Source organism: Herpailurus yagouaroundi, unplaced genomic scaffold, assembly GCF_014898765.1.
Source record: "Herpailurus yagouaroundi ecotype Mexico unplaced genomic scaffold, PumYag 190, whole genome shotgun sequence".
Lineage (NCBI taxonomy): Eukaryota > Metazoa > Chordata > Mammalia > Carnivora > Felidae > Herpailurus > Herpailurus yagouaroundi.
In genome coordinates this window covers 31,279,229-31,300,607 of record NW_024412421.1, presented here as the reverse complement: position 1 = coordinate 31,300,607, position 21,379 = coordinate 31,279,229, and the positions used below count along the sequence as shown (strand labels likewise).

General features: G+C 45.9%; 1 protein-coding gene across 1 annotated transcript in view; it reads right to left on the bottom strand.

Moving 5' to 3' along the window:
- Positions 1 to 5,442: 5,442 nt before the first annotated feature.
- The window catches only part of GAN (gigaxonin), a 60,027-nt gene continuing 44,090 nt past the window's right edge, over positions 5,443 to 21,379 (bottom strand). The window contains exons 6-11 of the mRNA XM_040443208.1: positions 20,672 to 20,784; positions 19,600 to 19,749; positions 18,137 to 18,273; positions 17,323 to 17,451; positions 8,268 to 8,377; positions 5,443 to 8,178 (exon numbers count right to left, since the gene is read on the bottom strand). Of these exons, the coding sequence (XP_040299142.1) occupies positions 7,997 to 8,178; positions 8,268 to 8,377; positions 17,323 to 17,451; positions 18,137 to 18,273; positions 19,600 to 19,749; positions 20,672 to 20,784 (821 nt within the window). The 3' untranslated portion in view covers positions 5,443 to 7,996. The remainder of the gene's footprint in view (positions 8,179 to 8,267; positions 8,378 to 17,322; positions 17,452 to 18,136; positions 18,274 to 19,599; positions 19,750 to 20,671; positions 20,785 to 21,379) is intronic.

Here is a 21,379-nt window from a genome sequence, read left to right as displayed (position 1 = left end):
CACACACACACACACACACACACACACACACACACACACACACACACGCAGACACGCACACACGCACGTACCTGTAACAAATTCTGTTTGTTTTTTTGCTTTAGTTTCACATGGCATCCACGTTAAGAGAGACTAGGTATGCTGATCTCAAACAGAGATCTAGAAAATATCCGGTTGATCTGACCAGTGTAGTCTACTACTTGTGGCATTTTAAGGGAAAAAGAAAAATCAACTTTGGTAAAGAATTTAAAGTATTCTTAGAGGGCTTCATTACGCAAATTCGGAACGGAGGGTTATTTAAAACAACTCTAAGTGTTCTAAACACGCATTAGGGGATGCTTCAGCTCTACAGAACCATCCTGAATCTAGATATTAGAGCAGTGGAAGGAGAGCAGCGGCCTGGGTCCAGGAAGTAAATCATTTTATCGACACATACATCCATTTACTTGTAGGTCCCACGGTGGCAGACGTCCGAACGCGGAAGTGCCGAGGTCAGGACGCGCAGCGAGGGCACCGATGACCGGAGGCCGGGCTGGGTGGCCACGGCGGCCACGGTCACACGGTGGCGCCAGGCTCTCATCGCCCTCACGTCTCTGGTCCTCAGAGCAGCCCGAAGACGTCATCCTACGTCTCAGGGTTAAAGGGCTCCCAGAGGTCACAAAACAGCCTTCGGTGCAAGCCCTCAAACCCACCTGTGCCTGGCTCCGGGGCCCGTGCACGCTCACAGCCACTAGCATGGCTTGCGCAAGTCCATAAAGTGTTTACACAGGTTTTCCTCAAGATAATCGAAAGGAAAAGGCTGGGGCCCTGACGCGGGAAGTGTCGGTTCTCTTGGAAACCACTTAGGAAAATGTCTCACGCCTGCTGCCAGACCCGCTGGTGCTGACGTCCTGTCATCTGGGGAGAAACTCTGCCTTTCACCCTCAAAAGCACAAGCTTAAAAACCAGATCATGTCGGAGGATAATGGCAGTTCTGTCGCTAGCTTTTATCTGGTCTCTACGTTATTCCCGGGACGCTAGGTTTTTAGGAACGGGCAGAAGTCTTTTGGGCACCAGGGATGCTGGGTAATTCCTGTAAGAAACCGCTCTGGGAGGAGGAAGGTCTGACTGGAGGAATCGATGGGCCTCGGGGCGGCTCGCTCCCCTAACTTACCGACCAGGGAAGGTGACAGGCACTGGCGAGGACAGAGCCCGCCGTGCGCCGTGCCGAGAAGGCGCGATCCACTGATGCTCAGAAAAAAATCCAATCGCTCGTGATTTTAAGCATCCTGCAATTCTAAGTTGTTTGGTCAACCTCAACCTTGTCCTTTGGAAACACTTTCAGATTTCATTTTAAAACTCTAGACTGTCAGGATGAAACGAGAAGAGGAATCTACTAATGAGCCTCTATTGTCATCAAAATTAAAAGATTCTTGGGAAACAAATTCATGGAAATACACTTAATAGCTCCTTAAACCAACCACAGTAGCACCTTAAGACAAAGAAAACCAGTAGCCGCAAGCATCTGAATTCCCACCGCTGGGTCAGATTACAGGTAGACACCTTCTCGGGTCTGATCCTAACAAGGATGGAGAGTAAGCCCTCTGTTTTACACAGCAGTGGTGTTTAACTATACTACTTTTCTACGTTATGAAAACACAGCCTTTTCAAGACTCTTTAAAGTTCAAGTTGAGTTTCAAGTAATCACTTTGCAGCAGCTCTAGGAGAATGACTGTTCCTCCTGATTAAAAGTGCCTATTTAAAAAAAAAAACAGTAAAATGGAAAATAAGCCTTAGAGAATTGTATTCCTCAAGGCCGCCTGCTGCTGGCTTCCAGGCTTTTGTTAAAGGACAGAATGTGATGTATTCTCCTAAATTGGCAGGGGGTCAAGCACAACACCACATAATAAGGTAGCGGAGAACAGAGTTTTTCCTATAAACACAAAGAACAAGGGAATAGGTGCATGTAATTCTCATCCAATTAAACAGGAAACATGATAAAGCGAGCTACGTATAGTCATATTCATACCAAGTTCACGGGTTTAACTGGAAAAAGTTTTACCCAAGGTTCTAAAGTATGCCTTATTTGTAATTGATAAGCAGGAACAATAAAAATAAAGTTTTAAAACCTATGAATTTTACTTAAATGCTAAAAAGAAAGGTCTAATAAATATAATTCACTGACCAGAAAGATGAGCCTGTGTCTACTTGGGATCTGAATCATCCAAAGTGGCCACATATTTATACGGGTCATAGGAACGGGCGATCTTTCCCTGTGTGATCTTATGCAGCATGTATGGGCTACACCTGTGTAATTGCTACACCCAACCAACGTGGGGCTTGAACTCACGACCCCAAGACCAAGGGTCACCCGTTCCACCAAGTGAGCCAGCCAGGCTGTTTAACTTATCAGATATCTGATGTGATGAGGAAGGGAAGAAGTCTAAAGACCCAGTCACTGACAGAACTTCGGGGACAGAACTGAACACGAGCAAACCTTCCTTGACCGCATGCATTTAGACCGAAGAGCACAGAATCTTAACTGAGCTCCTCAGATGTCACGTAAATGCACTGTAAAGGCGAGATGTATTTAAAATTAAGAAGAGAATCACTTGAGAAACATGCAAAAGTTTTAAAAGTTTTACCAGTTGGCTTGCAAACAAATAATAGCAACCGTAAGAGTTCAACGCCACTGAGACTTTCCCACCAGCAGCCAGCAAAGCCTTGACCTGATTTCATGTCCTCCAACGTGGGTAAGCAAGTCACAACTCACCTTTATACCATGCATCTCCATCATTTCTGAACCGGCTAGAAAGAGTACCTCAGGGGTTATTAGAGAGCTAGCAAAATACTTCCTTCTACCTTTGAAGACACACTCTCTTCTCCCTTACTGTACACGTGGTAAGAAAAGAAATATAAACGAAGTTTCTGCTCTTTAAGAATAAAAACTGCTTTTCTGTCCAACACACTTAGTACTTCCGTTCTTACAACTTTAGTCAATTCTTAAATTTCCTATGGCTAACTGACAAAGAAAACCAAAGATCTTTCAGCTTATGTCTGTATAACTTTAAAGGACATGTTTGAGGGCTTACGTTATACCACAAATGATTATTTTAGGACTGAAAATACTTGCACGCCTAGAAAATTAAGCGATCGTCTCAGAGGCTGAACGGTGAAATGATAATACAAAGACCTGGCTTCTGCTTTGGGTTTCTACTTGCAGGTGAGGTGGGAAATGAAGCCATATCTCCTGGGCCTCAGAGACTGCTCTCTGTCCAGTGGGGCCACTGCACCCATCATGGAGAAGTGAGGATCACAGCAGTATGTTCTGGAAAACACCCAGAGGCACGTGTAAAAAGCAATCAATCCCAACACTAAATGTGATCAGTGGTATGAGGTGTGCTGAGTATAGTAGGGTCCTCCAAATCCTAAAGAACATATGGAAACCACAGAAGTGTGCGTCTGTACATCAGGCACTTTGTGTTTTTTATCCGTACTAGTTTCTCACTCTAGAATATGAGGCCAGCACATGTGCATACAAAGCCTCTCATTTAAAATCCAACAAAATAAATCGCTCTTGGAGAGGGCTTCTCAATCCCACAAAGAACATCACTTTGATCACAAGGGTACTGTACTCACTGGCCAACCATTTCCTGACTACCTGCTGTGTGCCAGGCACTGGGGTTAGCAGACGGCCAAGACAGGGTCACTGCCCACGAGGAGTTTACGGTCTAGAGGGAGAGCAGCATGACAGCCCCCCAGAAATCCAAGCAGAATCCCTAGGGGGTCCTCCATAAGCATTTGCTGATTAAACCCAGGGCAGCTTTTCTGTCCAAATCCGTCTCCTCCCTTCCTGGCTCCCCCAAGGCTCTCATAGACGTGAGGGGCAGCCACGGAACGAGAGCAAGCTCACGCTTCCCTTCCACCAGGTGCTTTTTAAGGGGGTCCCGGCACCTTTTAAATCCACGCAGGGGTGCCTGGGTGGCTCAGTTGGCTGAGTGTCTGACCTCGGCTCGGGTCATTATCTCAGGGCTCGTGAGTTCAAGCCCCACGTCGGGCTCTCTGCTGTCATTGCGGAGTCTGCTTCTGGTTCTCTGTCCCCTTCCCCTGCTCAAGCTCTCTCAAAAAACAAACAAACAAAAACAAAAACCAAAAACCAAAACCCAAACATTAAAGAATAAATACATAAATCCATGCAAAGTGCCACCTCATTCTTTCCCCAGATATTCAAATGTCTCCATCTGACCACAGGAGGCATCCTCTAGAATCAGAAAGGCCAACAAGAAGGTAATGCTGTAGCATTTTTAGCACTCCTTGGGAAACTTTTTTGGTCTGGTACACGGGAGGAGGAAGGTACCAAATGGAACCCCAACGGAGCAAGGCAGCTGACGAATTTCTCTAAAAACCTATCTTACTACCATGAGTAACTGAGGTGACACAGCAAAGACAGCCCTATCTCTACCAGGTCAATGTAAGGATGTGCTTCTTGCATATTGCAGGGAACCCCCTCCCACCCACGAATTATAAAAATGGCACCCCAAAGCATCATGAAAGTGGTAGTACAATATAACAGGACACTTTAGCACAGGGAATACACCATCCATCATCGCCCAAATATTCTTTTCTGGTTGCTGCGGTTTGAAAACAGCCTACTGTTACCTATCAACTCCTCAAAGCAATGAAATAAAGAACAAATGAAAGGAACAATGAGTTCAAAGATTTCCAAGGCCAAATCTTTATAGCTATATCGACTATACTAGTTGGTAAGCACTGTTTTAGTCCCACTGAAGGAATGCGAACACCAGGTAAAACTTACTATACAGACTACGACTCTATGAATATTTACACCCAACGTGAGTTGAACATAGTAGTATAAACTGAAGGGCCACAGGCTCAAGGATTTATCGGAAGCACCAGGAGACAGTAATATATGTAGTTTGGAACTACAATTTCAAAAGTAAACATGTATAAACAGACTTACCGAGTCACATAACACACACACACACACACACACACACACACACACACACACTCTGTCCCTCACACTTTTCCCTCTCACAGGATAGAAGCACTAACACACACTCACACACACACACAAAATGAAAAACAAAAAACAAACCCCCAAAACAGCACTTCATTTTAAATTAAACACTTATATCTTTGAAAAATCTATTTGGATGTGTTAAACAAACAAACAAACAAACAAGCCTACTTTAGACTGTAGCCTACGAGCGATCCTTTAAATATTCACTGACTCTAACCCCGAAACAAGTTTCCTTCTGTTGGCGGGATAATGAAAATAAATTGCACTTCCCCCAATGATATTTATTTAAAATTTTAACATCTATCCTCAACTGCCTATTCCAACCTATGCCTGGTAAAAGTGCCTTACGGAAAAAGAAGTATTAAAAATTTATCGAGAAAAAGATGTTTCAAGGCATAAGTGGAATGTTAAAACAAACCTGCATGAAATGACTTAAAATTTATTTCACAATACTGAAGTAACTGTCATTTACAAAAAAGTCACGATTAATTTTGGAGCCTAATAAAATTAAATATATTCCTACCCTTCAGCAGAATATTTTTATATTTATATATAGGAAAATAAAAGTTTGGCACTTAGCAGTTCTTGTTGGTTATTGCATCCCGTATTATGTGGCAAATTTATTTTAAAAAACATTATCTAATTTCCGCAGCTACCGTGTCAATGAACTGAATAAAAAACTAAAAAAGAACTGTTTTTATAAAATGAATTGACTAAGTCATGCAGGCACTGATAATATTGCAATAATATTGCAATAACCCATTCACTCCTAAACGATGAATTGTCTCCTTGGAGAGGCCTGGTGTGCACTGGGAAGAATTATAAATTTCAGAAATTAAGAGAATGGCTTATTAAGAGAATTAAGGATTAAGAGAAAGCCTGCCTTGGCTTTCACAGGACCTCAGTTACTGCTTTAATGTATGTCAGATGCAACTTCTGAAGGCCAAGGTTCTGTTCTGTTCAGGAGATTTTACCAAAGAAAATTCACTTCTTCAGCAATTTGTTTCCTCTAAAAAACGAGTATCTAGCTGTAAAAAAACAAAGTCTGCTTTCTTTGCAGTGGCCGCGTAGCTTGCTTTGATGAGAAGATATCCCAGGTATCACTGGGACGGTGTGCGGACGACAGCTGACTGGTACACAATTCAGAGGAAAAAGGCCGGCTTTGCTTTACGTATCGAATCCGACTGTGTTAAGTGAATGTGTGGCAAATCTGGCCCGGGGCCTCTGATACAGAAGATAGACACCTCACGCCTTCTTTCAGCAGTAACTTCTCCACACACAACATTCTTTAGAACCCCCCCACCCCACCCCGACAAGTCTTCCTTCAGCAACGTTTACAGCATCGTACTGACTCCTAACAGGTGTAAGAAAAAAAAAACTGCAGATAAGAGGTTACCCTTTTTTCTGTTCACTGTTGGGGAAACACAAGCGAGGTTTCCTATGCATGTTAACAGCGTATAAGCATTCCATCTAGGAAGTTTCTAGAAGAAACTCCTATTCTCAAATGTATAAGCAAAGGATACATTTACACATTTATTAATCATTAAGACAAAATACTGCTTCTTACAGCCATTTACTGAGGGCGGTGGAAACTGTAGAAAACAATTAAAATTGAAGAGCTCTGTATTAAATCGATTAGAAACCTGCTATTACATAAATTTCAAATTATGACGTGATCAAGCACTTGGAAGTCCCTGATCTCACACTAAGGTGGCATAACTTGAATGGAAAACAAAGTATCTTACAAGGTAAGTGCTACTAATGACAGATTTTCTCCCCTCGGTGGGAAGTGCGGCGGCATGGGGAGCACAAGGGAAGGTGGGAGAGTGGAGAAGCAGAGAAGAGATGAATTCGCTCTACTATGAACAGAATGAAATTCAGTTGAGGTAGTTTTATTCTACCAGCCAAACTTTACTTATAACGTAAGTTGTCTAAAACTCTTGCTAGTGAACGGCATCGAGAAAACTCTGCTACAAAGACTAGATTCTTAATGCAGGTTCGCGCTCTAAGACAGGTTTTCAATCCGAAACAGTAGTAAACGAGACTCTGTGTGCTTTCAGACAGATTAAAGTTTTTTTGATCCCTATATATTTTGTCTGGACAGCTTTTGTAGCCACAGCAGACCTTGGTCACTTGTCTGACTCGGGTCTTTCTCTGTAACATCCCTGACTCTGCTCATCTCCTCGTGTTTACAAAATGGTTCTGGTTAATTGAACAGGAAGAACGAACGGCACGGCACGAGACCCTTCACAGCTCCGAGAGAACTACCCCAGAAATTATGGCATGACGTTATCTAAGTCAACACAGAAGCTGGCAACTGCCTTTAAACTTGCACGAGGGCTGCAACCTGACTCATTAATTTATCGAGCCTTTAGATTACTAAGATAGAACGTCATGAGAGAGAAATTTTATCTTAGTTTCAATTCATGATAATATAGTTTAAAAAAGATTCTTAGGACACAGTACTAGTAGTAAGTGGAGACTACCTGGCCCAATCTAACATCTTAGGCACAAACCTGAATCTGTCGGGCAGGGTTAGGCATGATATTTCCTTCCAGGTGCAGCAGGAACGCAGTCTCGGTGTGTTTGGATATGTTGATTTGCATATACGGATTTCTGTTGTTTCCCAAAGCCAGGTACTGGAACACAGCAGTCGCCCGGAAAGGAGTCCCCTTCCGGGAGAATGCACCTTAGTACGCTCACTTCGATATTTTACATGACCCCGATTCCCACTTCCCTTTGCCTCTACCGGATAGTTACTCCGTTTGTCTGCAGACACATCTACCTGGAGGAACGGATTCCTCCAAGGGAGCTTTTTCGACAGTTACAGGTTCTCCCCGAGAGGAGCTGAAGCGCGGGCTTCTAAGCGTTACAGTAAAACCACCGGAGATACGCTGCCACCTCTGGTCCCCTCGCAGAAAGCCATGTTATGGTGCGCTGGGTCAGGAGCTCTGCCTCCGCTCTGCCTCCTCTTCAGGGTGAATGAACACGGATACGGAATAGGCCTTGCTGGAGCTGCAGGCGGAAAAGCTTGCAATTTGCAATACGTAAGGCTGCACAGCCGGTGCGGCGGAGGTCGGACGGGAGGAGCGGTTTGGTATGGTGCCACGTCCCTGTGCTTCTTTTAAACTCACGCACGTAGTCGTAATTGGTACCTGAACCACGAGAAGCAGCACAGGTGATACAAAAACACGTCTTGGAATCGCCAGAAACCGCTCCAGCAAAATCGCCGTAACGTGCTTACCTGTATCGAGATCTCCGATAACATAAATGCTGGCTCCTATGGGGACAGCTCCATAAACAAAAGAAGAACTGGCGGGGATGCATAAATTCTGGTCGTTAAGGTAGATCCACCTGAAAACGAACAGACAGACAAAACGAAGGAAGTCAAGAGGATGAGGTCTAGGAAGACGACAAAGGTGGGTGACCCGTCCAGAGGACAAGGCCCCGCACCAGTTCAGCTCAACCTGCTTCCCCATTTCCTTCCTGTCACTATGGACGATACCTCATTTTGTCCGTTCTAGAACGTCACCCACTTTGAAACACAAAGCGCACGCACTTTTCAATCTGCTTCTTTTGCTCAGCAAAACGTTCCCGAGACTCAGTACCCTGTGGCTTATATCCATACTTTGTTTCTTACAATTTTAAGTGGTTTTCCATTGTATGGATGTACCAGAATTTGTTTATGCGTTCCCTCGCCCATGTTCCTCTGGGTGCTTTCCGGCATTCGGCTCCTGTGAATAAAGCTGTTTTGGATACTGGAGTGTAAATCTTCTTTGTGGATGTTATGTCACAGAACTGGTTATGCAGCTAAAGGTGTATTCCACCGGGTAAGGAAATGCCGCACCGTCTTCCAAAGTGTTGTGCCATTCTCCGTCCCAATGAACAACATCTGAGGCTTCCTATCGCCGGGGATTACTGCCAGCTCTCGGGAATGTCGGTCTTTCTGATTTCGGCCACGTTCGTGGCGTGGGCTTGCGGGCTTCCCGGAAAAGAAGGATGCTGGGTGTCTCTGTGTGTGCTCACTGGCCATTTTATCAGTCTTCTTTTGTGAAATGTCTGCTTAAAGATTTGCTCATTCTTGAAACTGGGTTTTCTATTTTCTTCTTGAATCGTAAGATTCTTTGTGCTTTCGGGATACAAGTCCTTTGTTAGATACGCAGATCATGAATATTTTCCCCGGCTTGTAGATTATCTTTTCATGTTCTTAATGGAGACTTTTGAAGAAGAGTTTTTAATTTTGATGAATCACAATTTATTCTTTTCTTCCTTTCTTTCTTTTCCTCTCTCTCTCTCCCTCTTTCTTTCTTTCTTAAAGGTCACGCTTTCTATGTCCTTCTAGGAAATCCCTGCCTATTCCAAGGCTGCAGAGGTTTTCCTCTTATGCTTTCTTCTTTTCAGTTTCAGCTTTTATACTCACGTCTTACGACACATTTCAAGTTGAATTTTCGGAACAGAATTAGGTAGATGTTCACTTTCCTTCCGCGCAGACCTCTAACTGCTCTAGTCCCATTTGCTGAAGACACGTTTCTTTCCCCACTAAATTGTCTTGGCCCTTCTGTTGAACATCAATTTAATAGCCACTAAAAGGACCCAGGCCTCTAAAAAGATATGGCTGATTCCCCAGGCGAGACAGAAAACACAAGATGAGCCTGGAGTGCCTTGTGCGCCTGACAGGAAGTGCTTAAAGGACGGGGTGTGTCCGAAGGACACAGAGCTGACAGGAAGGCGTTCCCAGTGGCCAAAGCTGGAAGTGTTGAGTAACAAAATAAAAAATGATAGCACCGCATTTATAACTCACAGAGTTGCGCGGTGTCCCAGCCAAAAATGCGTAACCAAACCTCAGCTTAATCGTGAGAAATCCTCAGACACACCCAAATTAAAAGACATCCTATAAAAACACGGACCAATTATCTTCAAGAATACCATGGTCATCAAAGGCAGGGAAAGACCAAGGAACCATCGCAGATGAAAAAAGACTAAAGAAACACACCTGAGTATGTTGTCGGATCCCGCATGGGATCCCAGAGCAAAGGGAAAAGAGATTAGTGGATGAGCTGGTGAAATTCGAATGAAGACTGTATTTACTTAACAGTACTGTACCAACATAAATATCCTGATTTTGATATCTGTACTATGGTTACGTAAGATGTTAACATGAGGAGCAGCTGGGTGCATGGCTTAATGCAGACTCTATTTTTGCAACTTTCCTATCAGTGTAAAACTATTCCAAAATAAAAGCGTTTTTTTTGTTTGTTGGTCGGTTTGAACACCACCACCACCAACCATAGATTCTACTATATAATGGCGTTCACTTAAAGTAATTGGACCAAACAATTTCCCTTTAAGAGCTAAAGACATAGCTGCGGGTGTAGCAGACCTCATCAGACCCCGGGATTGTATCTAAGCCCTTAAGAACTACCACGCCCAGGCCTACACTCGTTATTGGAGCGCAGGGCGTATGGACGTTATTCCTGTATCTCCAACTCTGTGCTATCGAGTGTCCGGGGAGACGGCGGCTGAGACCCAGCGCATCTCGGTGTTAAATACAAATGTGAAACTGTTTCTCTAAGAACAGCACTTTCCTTTCAAAGAACTCTTCCCAGATTGTTACAAAGCAGCAGCTTCCGTATTTGGAATTCTAAGAAGCACGGACCTTCCGAGATCACATAACCACTGCAAAGCAAGGCTAATGTAAGGCTGCCAGAGTCTTAAGCCCTTCGTGCAACATTTGATTCATCTTACATCTGAATGGTGACTGGTACCCAGCAGTTTGCTGGGACTAGGAATGGTTTGGTCCCTGCTCCCAAAATGTCTCTAGGAAATAGGGAAACGGAAACATCCAAGAGCTCTCCCTGAAAAGTCAAAATGGGGACCTGAACAGGCCTTTGAAAGAAAGTGTCTGAAAACGTCAAACTACAGTAACTGGCTTATTCACATCTTATGTCTTTAGGGATAAACATCAATACTGAAGCCCTGACATTTCAATTCTTCCCAGGTTCTGAATCAAATGAAGCCAGTGAGTGTCCCCAGGCCTTGTCGCCAGCTGCACCCTACATCCAGGACCAAGGCCAGTGGGGAGGCACACGACCCCTCCAGGCGAATCCATGACGGGGCCATGTGTATCCGCACGAGGGTAACCGGCACTGCTGACTGAACATCTGTGACTAGATTATTTACTGAAAAGCACATCAGAACACAACAATATTTTGGCATAATTTTGTAGAGTTGAGAATCTCACATTATTCCTCCCTGGAATAATTAAACAAAGCTGAGGCAATCGGTCTATGTAGATGATCTACCAAATTTGGTCCAAAGCGGATCAATGACTCAGAGTTCCTGGGTTTCAGACAAATAATCCTAGGTGATCTATTTCATATAATGTTTCAGATGAAAGAAAACTGATACAAAAACTTAAGTGCATCATGTATTTACTTGCTGCTTGTAAAACGGATATAAAACGGGCACCTGGGTGGCTCAGTCGGTTACGCGTCCGACTTCAGCTCAGGTCATGATCTCACAGTTCGTGGGTTGGAGCCTTGCATCAGGCTCGGCGCTGGCAGCAGGGAGGCTGCTTTGGATCCTCTGTCTCCCTCTCTCTCTGCCCCTTTCCCCCCAAAAAGACACATTAAAAAAAACAAAACAGGAATAAAAGGCATACGGTTTTGCCTTTCTTTCTCTGCCATCTAGCACCTCGTCGACCTTGGACAATTTAGCTGTCATGTGTCAAATGCAGAGACCAAACACCCCCACTGACATCGAATGACCTGTGGGCATGAGCTCAAGTGGCCAGCGTAAAGTGCTTTGCACAGCATCTAGCACCTAGCGGCCGTCCCAGAGTGATAGTCATTTTTGTAACGGACAGGGCAGTGGTATGCCTTTAGTTACAATGTTTTCAAACACGGTCTTATGACGACTTGAGGCTGCAAGGACAGTCCTCTGCTAACTTAGAATGAGCAATGTCCCCTGTGAAGGAGACTTCAGAATATAGCCTGGCTTGTGTCAGTGAGCTTTAGAGAGAGCAGGACAGGAGGGAAGGTCGGGGGAGGAGGGACAGTGAAGAGGGGAGAGGGACGGGCGATCAACTGGAGAGGAGAAAGACAGAGGAAGCTTTAGTGAGGTTCTGCTTCCAGGAGGGAGAAGGAAGCTCTTAACAAGCTGATCCCCCTGGGAGAAAGCAGGTGCCATAAACTCCAGGCAAGCGACCAAAGACCACTGCCCGACGGCTCTGGAGACTAAGCCAAAGCAGGCAGATTTGTGGAAAGAAGGTGATAGTCGAGCACACAACCCCAGGGAGGGAGCCTGCCAGTGGTCTGGTAGTGTGGGCCAAAGGCAGCCTTGAGTCCGTGAGCCCGGAACCGTGAGAACTTGAACCTGAGGTGGGCCTCCGGAACTGAAGACGGGCTCGAGCGGCTGTGTGCAGCAGGTGTTACAGCCTCCAAGGAATCCCACCAGGTGCGTGGCTGCTAAAACTGTCAGCACAATGCTCTGACAGCACCAGAAAGGACCTCGGGGCCCCGACAACGTACCATTCACAATGTCCGGGACGCAGCCCAGAATTACTCAACCGACGAAGAGCCAGAGAAAGGAGGACCCATTCTCAAGGGAACAAACCATAAACAGACACCAATTCTGACGTGCCCAGGGTGTCGGGATGACCTATCAGGTGGGGACTTGAACATGGCCAGAGGAACTACGCTCCAGAGAGAAAGGGAAACACGCTTCCGAGAAGATAGGAGATTTCGGCAAAGAAAGGAAGAAATCTAAAATTCTACCTGAAGAATCTGGCAAGGGAAGAGCACAACCCAAAGTAAGTCAAAAGAAGGAAACAGTACATGAGAGCAAAACACAGTGGAGAAAATGAAGGGCCTTGAAAAGATGAACTCCGTGTTAGGCTTTGCCAATAGGGGGCGCCGGAGGGACCGCGAGGCCAGGTAGGGGAAAGGGCTTCTTTCCCGGGCTTGGTGTGCCTCTTTCCTTCCTCCCACGGGCTGCAGGCAGGAGGCCCAGAGGTGCTTGCCCTCAGCAAGGTCCTCTGCCACCCAGCAGGCCGCTTCCTGCACACCAGCTCTGCCCCCAGCTCCCCGGCGCCCTGCACACGGTGGCCACGGCGCACCCTTGCAGGGTGGGGAGGCCTCTCTCTTCCCAACATGCTCCTTCTTAGGCTACTTCCCTCAGCCCTAAAGGTAGCAGTGGCTGCACTGCCCAAATTAGCTATTTCTGCACTCCCCAGAGCTCTCTTTCACCCATCGGCAGTTAACCACCTCTTACTAGTGAGTGATCGTGTGAATTACGTCTTTCCTGATCAGATGACTGGTGTGGTTTCTGCCCCTTGACTGGGCCACGGCTGAAACAGATCTGGTCAGGAGTGCGGTCCATCTCCCGGTGTCTTACAAAGGCTACTTCCTAACCATCAGATTCAAACAGCATAACGCCAAGGGGCAGACCGATAGGATGTCTTAATGGAACACAAAGATGATCAAAATTCCCCCGGACTAACAGAGGGCAGACAGCAGGGCTGACGTGGCTCTGAGGCCAGGCAGTGCAGGGGTACCACTGGCCCTGCCGGGCAAACTGCTTCTGGGAGTCCTTGCATATCAGTATGAAGAAAAAGCAGGAGCTAGGTCAACAGCAGCATACCAAGGCCGGGGACCGCGTTGCATAAGGACACAACATCCGCATGAAGATATTACATCTGGGACTAAGTCTGTGATCCGTGTAACCATCTGATTACGTTTATGAAAGCACACGGCTGTTGTCCAAAATCCACCTGCCTTTTCTACCTTTTAGGCGAATTAAGTGGGGATGTAGAGGTAGCCCCACTCTTGCATTTTCAAGTCTTTGATGGCGGAACCAATTTCTGTCAATTGCTCAATGGGGCAGAACTGCTTCCGGTCTTCCGTCGTGGTAGGGAAGGAAAGTTACAGAGGACTTCCCTTAGCCCTTCTTACCACAATGGCCCCCGACCCCGCGGGTCAGAGAACCAACACGGGACTCCGCCGGCTGTCAAGTAAGTCTGCTCAACTACACGTTCAGGGATCAAAACGTGAAACCGACAGGCCTTGACTTCAACAGTCACCATGACTGGTCTATAGAAACCAAAGGGGGGGCATCCGGGCTGAACGCACGTGGGGAGGCCGTCAAACACGGGATGCGTAAAGAAGGGGGCTGGAGTGCAGGACACAGAAAGAAGGGGCTGGAAAAGGCTGAGCATTTCTCTTAACCTCAGAGAGCAGGGAGCCCCAGTAGGGGGGAACACACTACCATCTCTGTTCAGTAAGCAGTGGGGAAATACCACGAATTTCCAGCGGGAGAGTGCAACAACCAAAGTCCGATTCATCTTTCAAAAACACAAACAGGGAACAAGTACAGGAAACCTGGTTAGAAGGCTAATGATGCTGCACACAGGACGGCACGGACACAGTGGGGCGGGAGCAGAGAAATGAAGGCGGGTGATGTGGAAAATATGCCAGAGTCTAAAAAAAGGGGACAAGATTGGGCGACGGATGAGATGTGAAGCACAAGACAGAATCGAAGATGAGCTTTTTGGGGTGTGGGTAACTGGGAGGGTGGCAGGACTAGTGAGGGAGCTGTGACACCAGGCGCAGTAGTAGGGGATGCCTGTCATTCTGGATTCACAAAGTGGCTACTACGACATGGCATGAGTTAGGGCAATTTCTTTGCTCTCCTTCAAACAGTTTTGTTTTTAGTTAGAAACACAGAAAATACGATATGGCATTTTTCCAGGAAAGTTTTAACCTAAAAATAGGGAACAAAGACAGGAAAGACAAGAGATTACTTAAAAACAATAAATGTTCTCCAATCTAACGCAGATTGCTCATCTGGCAACAGTTTCCATGGTATGCAAATATAACATACTTGGAAACGTCTGCTCTGTTGAGAAATAAACTACTGCTATATGTAACTTTCTTCCTGTAGAGATTTACGGGAAAGCCTGTGTTTTAAGGCTGGAAAGGTGACTGTGCGGCCAGAGTGCCTGAGTTCAAATTCCAGCCCCACCACTTGTGAGACCTGTGTGTCTTCGGGCACATTACGTAACCTCTCTGCACTTCGGTGTAAAATTGGAAGAAAAGGAGCACCGATACTCAGAGGGTTGCTTTTTGAAGACCGAATGAGTTATGAACGAGTTAATCCACGGCACTTAGTGTTATGTATATACCTAGTGTCACCTAAACAAGTAAGAATCGTAGATGTCACACTGACAAGAGAAATTCAGCTTTCCCCATTCTATTATTTAAAAACGAACACTGGCGGGCGCCTGGCTGGCTCGGTGGGTAGAGCATTGACTCTGGATCTCGGGGTCTTGAGTTCAAGCCCCACATGGGGCCTTGAGCTTACTTTAAAAACTAACAATGCACAGGGGTGCCTGGGTGGCTCAGTCAGTTAAGTATCTGACTCTTGATTTCCCCTCAGGTCATGATCTTACAGTTTGTGAGTTTGAGCCCTGTGTTGGGTTCTACGGTGACAGAATCCCTACTTGGGATTCTCTCTCTCCCTCTCTCTGTGTCCCTCCTCTGCTTGTACATGCATGTTCTCTGTCTCTCTCTCAAAATAAATAAATAAACATTAGAAAACAAAAAACTAACGTTGGACAGCTTAGATAGAAGGAAACTAACAATCCCTGAATTTATTTGGAAGTGCTTTTAAGTAGCAAGGAAGGAGCCATACTCTTATGTCTAATACTTACGAACTGAAAGCAACTAATACACTTACATTCAAGCTTATTAACTACAAACATGAAACAGCCTGAAAGAAATATAAAGGTTCTAGTGATTTACAGCATATCAAGGACAGACTGAGAAACTGTGTAGCCAGATTTAAGTCCTATAAACCAACAGGGACAGCGAAGAGTGAGGCATCAGCAGCCTTAATTACTCCAGCAGACAAGCGGCATCCTATAGCTCACGCTGCCTAAATTGTAACTCGGTCATCACGAAAAAGGTGCATGTCAGTATTTTACCAGAAATCAAACGCACTGACCAGTGCTTGTAAGTCAAGTTGAGCAGACGGTCTCAAGATTCAGTCGGGCAGGAATTAACACAGTACTTTATACCTTGGACAGTCAGCCCTCACAGTAATGTATCAAGAGAAATGTAGAAAGTCTTTGAAATTCTGCCCCCCACCCCCCACCTTAACCCCACAGCAGACATTCTCTCCAGTGCTCTCAAACTTTGTCTAATAAATTTTCCTAACACTGTCTATTCCTATAATTGAAGGAGGGAAAAAGGCTACACAAATATCCTGAATATAAAATACGTTAAAAGTTAGGTGACATTTATTTCTATCTCTAAAGTCTTGGAAACTGCACCTTGTTTGCCCTAATCGAAAACGGTAAGAAATTAAACGCTGCATGATAGCACCCCCTTCTGGTAACACGGTTGAAATCCCGTAACAAGACGAATTTTCCCATGACCTCTAGGATTTGAAGGGAATAGTCCTGTTTAGTGGCTATCACAGTAAGATGTGTGAGAGGCGAGAAGGGGAGGGGGCGGGTGGGAGGGTGCCCACTCTACAAGACAGGTATGGCAACCTATCAGACGCTTGAAGACTGATACCACACTTCTATCCACAGAACCAACCTTCCATTGAGCAGCTGACACAGGTAAGGTGTGCTGCTGAAGCTAAGATCCAGAGCTGGTCAGCTGAATCTTGCCCCTAAGAACCTTAGGGTTAACGAATGCAATCCACGAGACATGAACTGAATGTCCCAGCATCACAGACTGAGGAACCTAAATCGGACCAGGAGGTGTGAGAAGGCTTTCTCCGGGCAGCAGACCATCAAGCACAGTCTCGGAAAAGGCCATATTAATTGGATAAATATTGGAAGGGAAATTTTAGGCAAAAGGAATAGTACAACAGCACAGAGCTGAGATCATCATAACGTGTTTGGGGCGAAAATGCTGCTCGGCAGGACTCAAGCAAAGCATCTGTGTGGAAGACTAGCAGAGAGAATAGACAAAGGCCGTATCATGCTAGGTCATACATGCTAGGTTAATGAGTTTAAACTTTAAAAGGTATAGCTTTTTTTATAGCCAAAAATGATTTTAAGTAACCAAGGATCGAGGTCTGATACAGATTTCGGAAACACTTTTCAATGGTTTTAGGTTAGAAATACTTCTGAAGTCAGACTAAATATCTAGTGGGCATTAGGCATATGTCCTAAATGGATGAGATAATTCAGTAAAGTAACTTGAAAACCAAATGAAACAAATCTAAGACATGACTTTGAAAGCGTAAAGGAAAAGCTGCAGAAGTTAGGTGAAACCGCTCCTAATTACCTTTTAAACTCATCGTGGTAGAATTCAGACTTGCAAGTGACCATCTCACTGCCCTGGATGTCTTCACGACTTCTGACTCCTCCAAAAACATACAGTTCCATGGCAACTCCACAGGCCACAGCTCCAAATCTGAAAGACCACACAGAGCATATCAGCTATTGGATTTACAACCCATGGTTGTAAATGGATTGATTCCCTAACTCCTCTTATGTTTGTTGTAACCCCATGACATACAGGGTTTCATGAATATGTCGGTCTTCCTTTTTAGGAAATGGATTCTTCATTTACTTTTTTAAAAATCTATTTATTTATTTATTTATTTAATATGAAATTTATTGTCAAATTGGTTTCCATACAACACCCAGTGCTCATCCCAACAGGTGCCCTCCTCAATGCCCATCACCCACTTTCCCCTCTCCCCCAACCCCCATCTACCCTTAGTTTATTCTCAGGCCTAAGAGTCTCTTATGGTTTGCCTCCTTCCCTCTCTGTAACTTCCCTTCCTTCCCCTCCCCCTTTATTTATTTTTGAGAGAGAGAGAGACAGAGACAGAGAGAGTGGGCGGGGGAGGGGAGAGGCAGAGAGAGACGGAGACAGGATCCAAAGCAGGCTCCGCACGGTCAACGCAGAGCCTGACGTGGGGCTGAAACTCATGAACCATAAGATCATGACCTGAGCGGAAATCAGACGCTTAACTGACTGAGCCACCCAGGTGCCCCTCATTTACTTTTAGAGAAACCAAATGCCAAGTCAAGACAAAGGTTCATTTGAAAGAAAGGGGGGATCTACAAAGTCCACGTCCACGCTCTCCTACCTTCTCTCTTTTAGCGGACAAATAGCAGTCCACTGCTGGGTCCTTGGGTCGTAACATTCCACAGATTCGAAGAGTTTTCCATATGATCCTCCGCCCATGGCATAGATTTTCTTTTTCATAGCTGCATAGCAGCCAATCTGAAAGGAGAAAGCAACAGAGGGGAGGCAAGACTGATTATTCAAGTTAGACAAAGGCTACCTTTAGTCTAGAGGGTACCCAAGGCTATCTGTGAAAGGATCTGATTTTTATTTTTTTTTTTAAAGACAAGCTGATTTTTTTTTTGTTTTTAACGTTTATTTATCTTTGAGACAGAGACAGAGCATGAACGGGGGCGGGTCAGAGAGAGGGAGACAAAGAATCTGAAACAGGCTCCAGGCTCTGAGCTGTCAGCACAGAGCCCGACGCGGGGCTTGAACTCACGGACCGCGAGATCATGACCCGAGCCAAAGTCGGCCACTTAACCAACTGAGCCACCCAGGCGCCCCAAGGATCTGATTTTTAATAGTCAAACTATGGTGTTTTCCAACCTGACAAACACAGGATTTTAAAAACGAGAAGAGGAGGAAGCACACATATTGTTTGTTAAACTCCATCTAATACTATTACACTGAGATAGACAAATACCCTAAGTTTTTAAAGTTTATTTATTTATTTACTTATTGAGAGAGAGAGAGAGAGAGAGAGAGAGAGGGGAAGGGAGAGAGAGAGAGAGAGAGCACATAAGTAGAGGAGAGGCAGAGAGAGAAAGAATCCCAAGCAGGCTCCACACTGTCCATGCAGAGCCTGATGCGGGGCTTGATCTCACAAACCGTGTGACCATAACCTGAGCCAAAATTAAGAGCAGGACACTTAACAGACTGAGCCACCTGAACCACCCAGGCGCCCAAAGCCTAGTTGTTAAGGGGGATTTCCAGGCTCTCCATTCTTCCACCACTCTTTGAAGATTCCAAGATTTAGATTCCATCTTGAATGGATGTCACTTAGTTCCCGCTCCCAAGTGAGCAGGCACCGATAGTGGGAACCCAGCACTTGAGCTGTAAATACCCACGGGACTGCCCGAAGGTCTGGCGTGATCAAGAGCCCCTCCGTCCCACACCAGGAAACGGGGGCCGTGTCTTCACTCTACTCAGTATGCAACGGCGGTTCTTGCCTGCAGACTGCGTCTCCTCGGGCCTGAACAATGATTGAGAAAACAGGTCTGGAAGACCTGCTCGCTTCCTAGGACAGCGCCCTCAGGACAGACCTGGCAAGCACGGGTGTGGACACCGCAGGGCCCACCGTCAGGGTGAGCACTCACAGGCTATCCTGGCAGACGGCTGGTAACAGAGGCGAGCCACCGACAGCGACAGAAGTTCGCGACACTCATTCTTCTAATGCTGTTGATCCTACTAAAGGGCGTGTGTGGGAAACGAGCCAACATTAACTTTAAAACCCAACGAGTAATCCCAAGACGTGGTTCTCACCTTTCTAACCATGGTCAGGTCAGGTTGCTTTGTCCAGGTTTTAGAATAAATGTCGTAGCGCTCCATAGAGATCAGCTCTTTCTCACCGTCTTCTCCTCCTAAAATGTACAGCATTCCATCTATCTCCACAATTCCAAAATTATGCCGCGGCTGAAAAGACAGCAAAGGTCTCTGCACACGGAAGGCCAACTGCCAGACTGAAAGCAGGTAGCCACACGCTATTACAAATTACAGATACCATGATCTTCCAGAATTCCAGGCTCAAAGCCTTCTCTCTCAGATATCTGTGATTTCCCTGGCAGCTCACCCTTCTGCCACAACAGACAAAGAACCCCCATCCCGGAGCGATTCCGAATAAGGGAATCACCCATGTGATAAATTCACTGGCAGAATCATTATTTCTCACTCGTCATGGCTCACAACAATAGTACCTTCTGGGTCAATAAAATTATCTGTGTTTAGTTAAGTGTTTCCAGGTTGGTGTGAAAGCCAAGTAAGAGCCACAGCAACAGCGCTGCCTGAGGCTGGGAGAGGCATGGGGAGGCCAGGCTCACGCTAAGGCCATCTGGAATGACAGAGGCCTGAGGTAGCTCACACTCGTTTGCCAGCAAATACTTCCTTAGCGTCCCCGCTGTCCTCGCTGTGCCCGGCATCGTCGCAGCACTCAAGATAGAGCCCTCAGCACACAGACAAAATCCCCGGCCACCAAGGAGTTCGCGTGAACACTAAAAATGCCCAGCACGTGAGAAGGTGCTGTGCCTCACGAAGAGAAAGAAAACAGGAAGTGTGGTGGGAGCTGAGGGGCCGACGGAAGGCCTCCTGGAGAGTGCTGTGCGGACACTGTGGGAAACAAGGAGCGAGGTGCAAGGGCATCTGGGAAAGGTCCCAAAGCAAGAGCGTGCGTAAGCTGGAGAAAGGCACAGGGAGGAGCGGGAAGGTGGGCACTAGCATAGTGGGGGTGGGGGGCGGGTGGCAGGCTCCCTGCTTCTCCTCTTACATCTCTGCAAATGCAAAACAAAAGCGCTAAAGGGAAGAAAGACACCCTATCAAAGCGAATGAAAAAGCTTTTTACCTCATTCATTGGCGGCAATGCAGTCCACGTATTTGCATCTGGGTCGTATTTTTCTCCTGAGCTCAGGGTCTGCTTATTTTCATCTTGGCCCCCAAATACAAACAAGAATCCCTCTGCAAAAATCAAATGAGACACACAAGGAAGTTGAAACTTTGGTCTCCACCCCCCTCCTGCCGAATATAAATGCCCCAGCTGTAGAGACAGTATGTGGAGACAACTTCTCTAAGTACAACAGCAGTGGGTGTGAGGTCTTGATCACAATTCACTGGATCCTTCGTGAGGGAGCCTAATCACATCTGAGAGTCACTATGACTATTGTAGCTCCCTCAGCACCCGAGTGCGTTCCCACTGCCCTACAGCATACAACCAAGACTGACACCGCCCATGCAGACACTGGGCAGCTGCATCAATTCTATTTCCCCTCTGTGACTCTCAAACGGCTTCTCATCTACAGCCCACGTCCGCTCGTTCAAGACCCAGGAGCACTCAGATCCAGGGCACCGTGAGCACTTCGTATTCAAGACAGGATCTAAGAGTCACTGTTCAACTTCCTGTTTCAGGTAATGGTGGATCCGGTTATTTATACCAATTCTTGTGCAACACAGCTAACCTCCTAGACCAAACAGTTTTGAAATGAAATAATCTTCTGAAAAGAGAAGAAGCCAACAGGACAGTATGGCAAAGCTTGAGATAAAGTGGGAGCTGGAG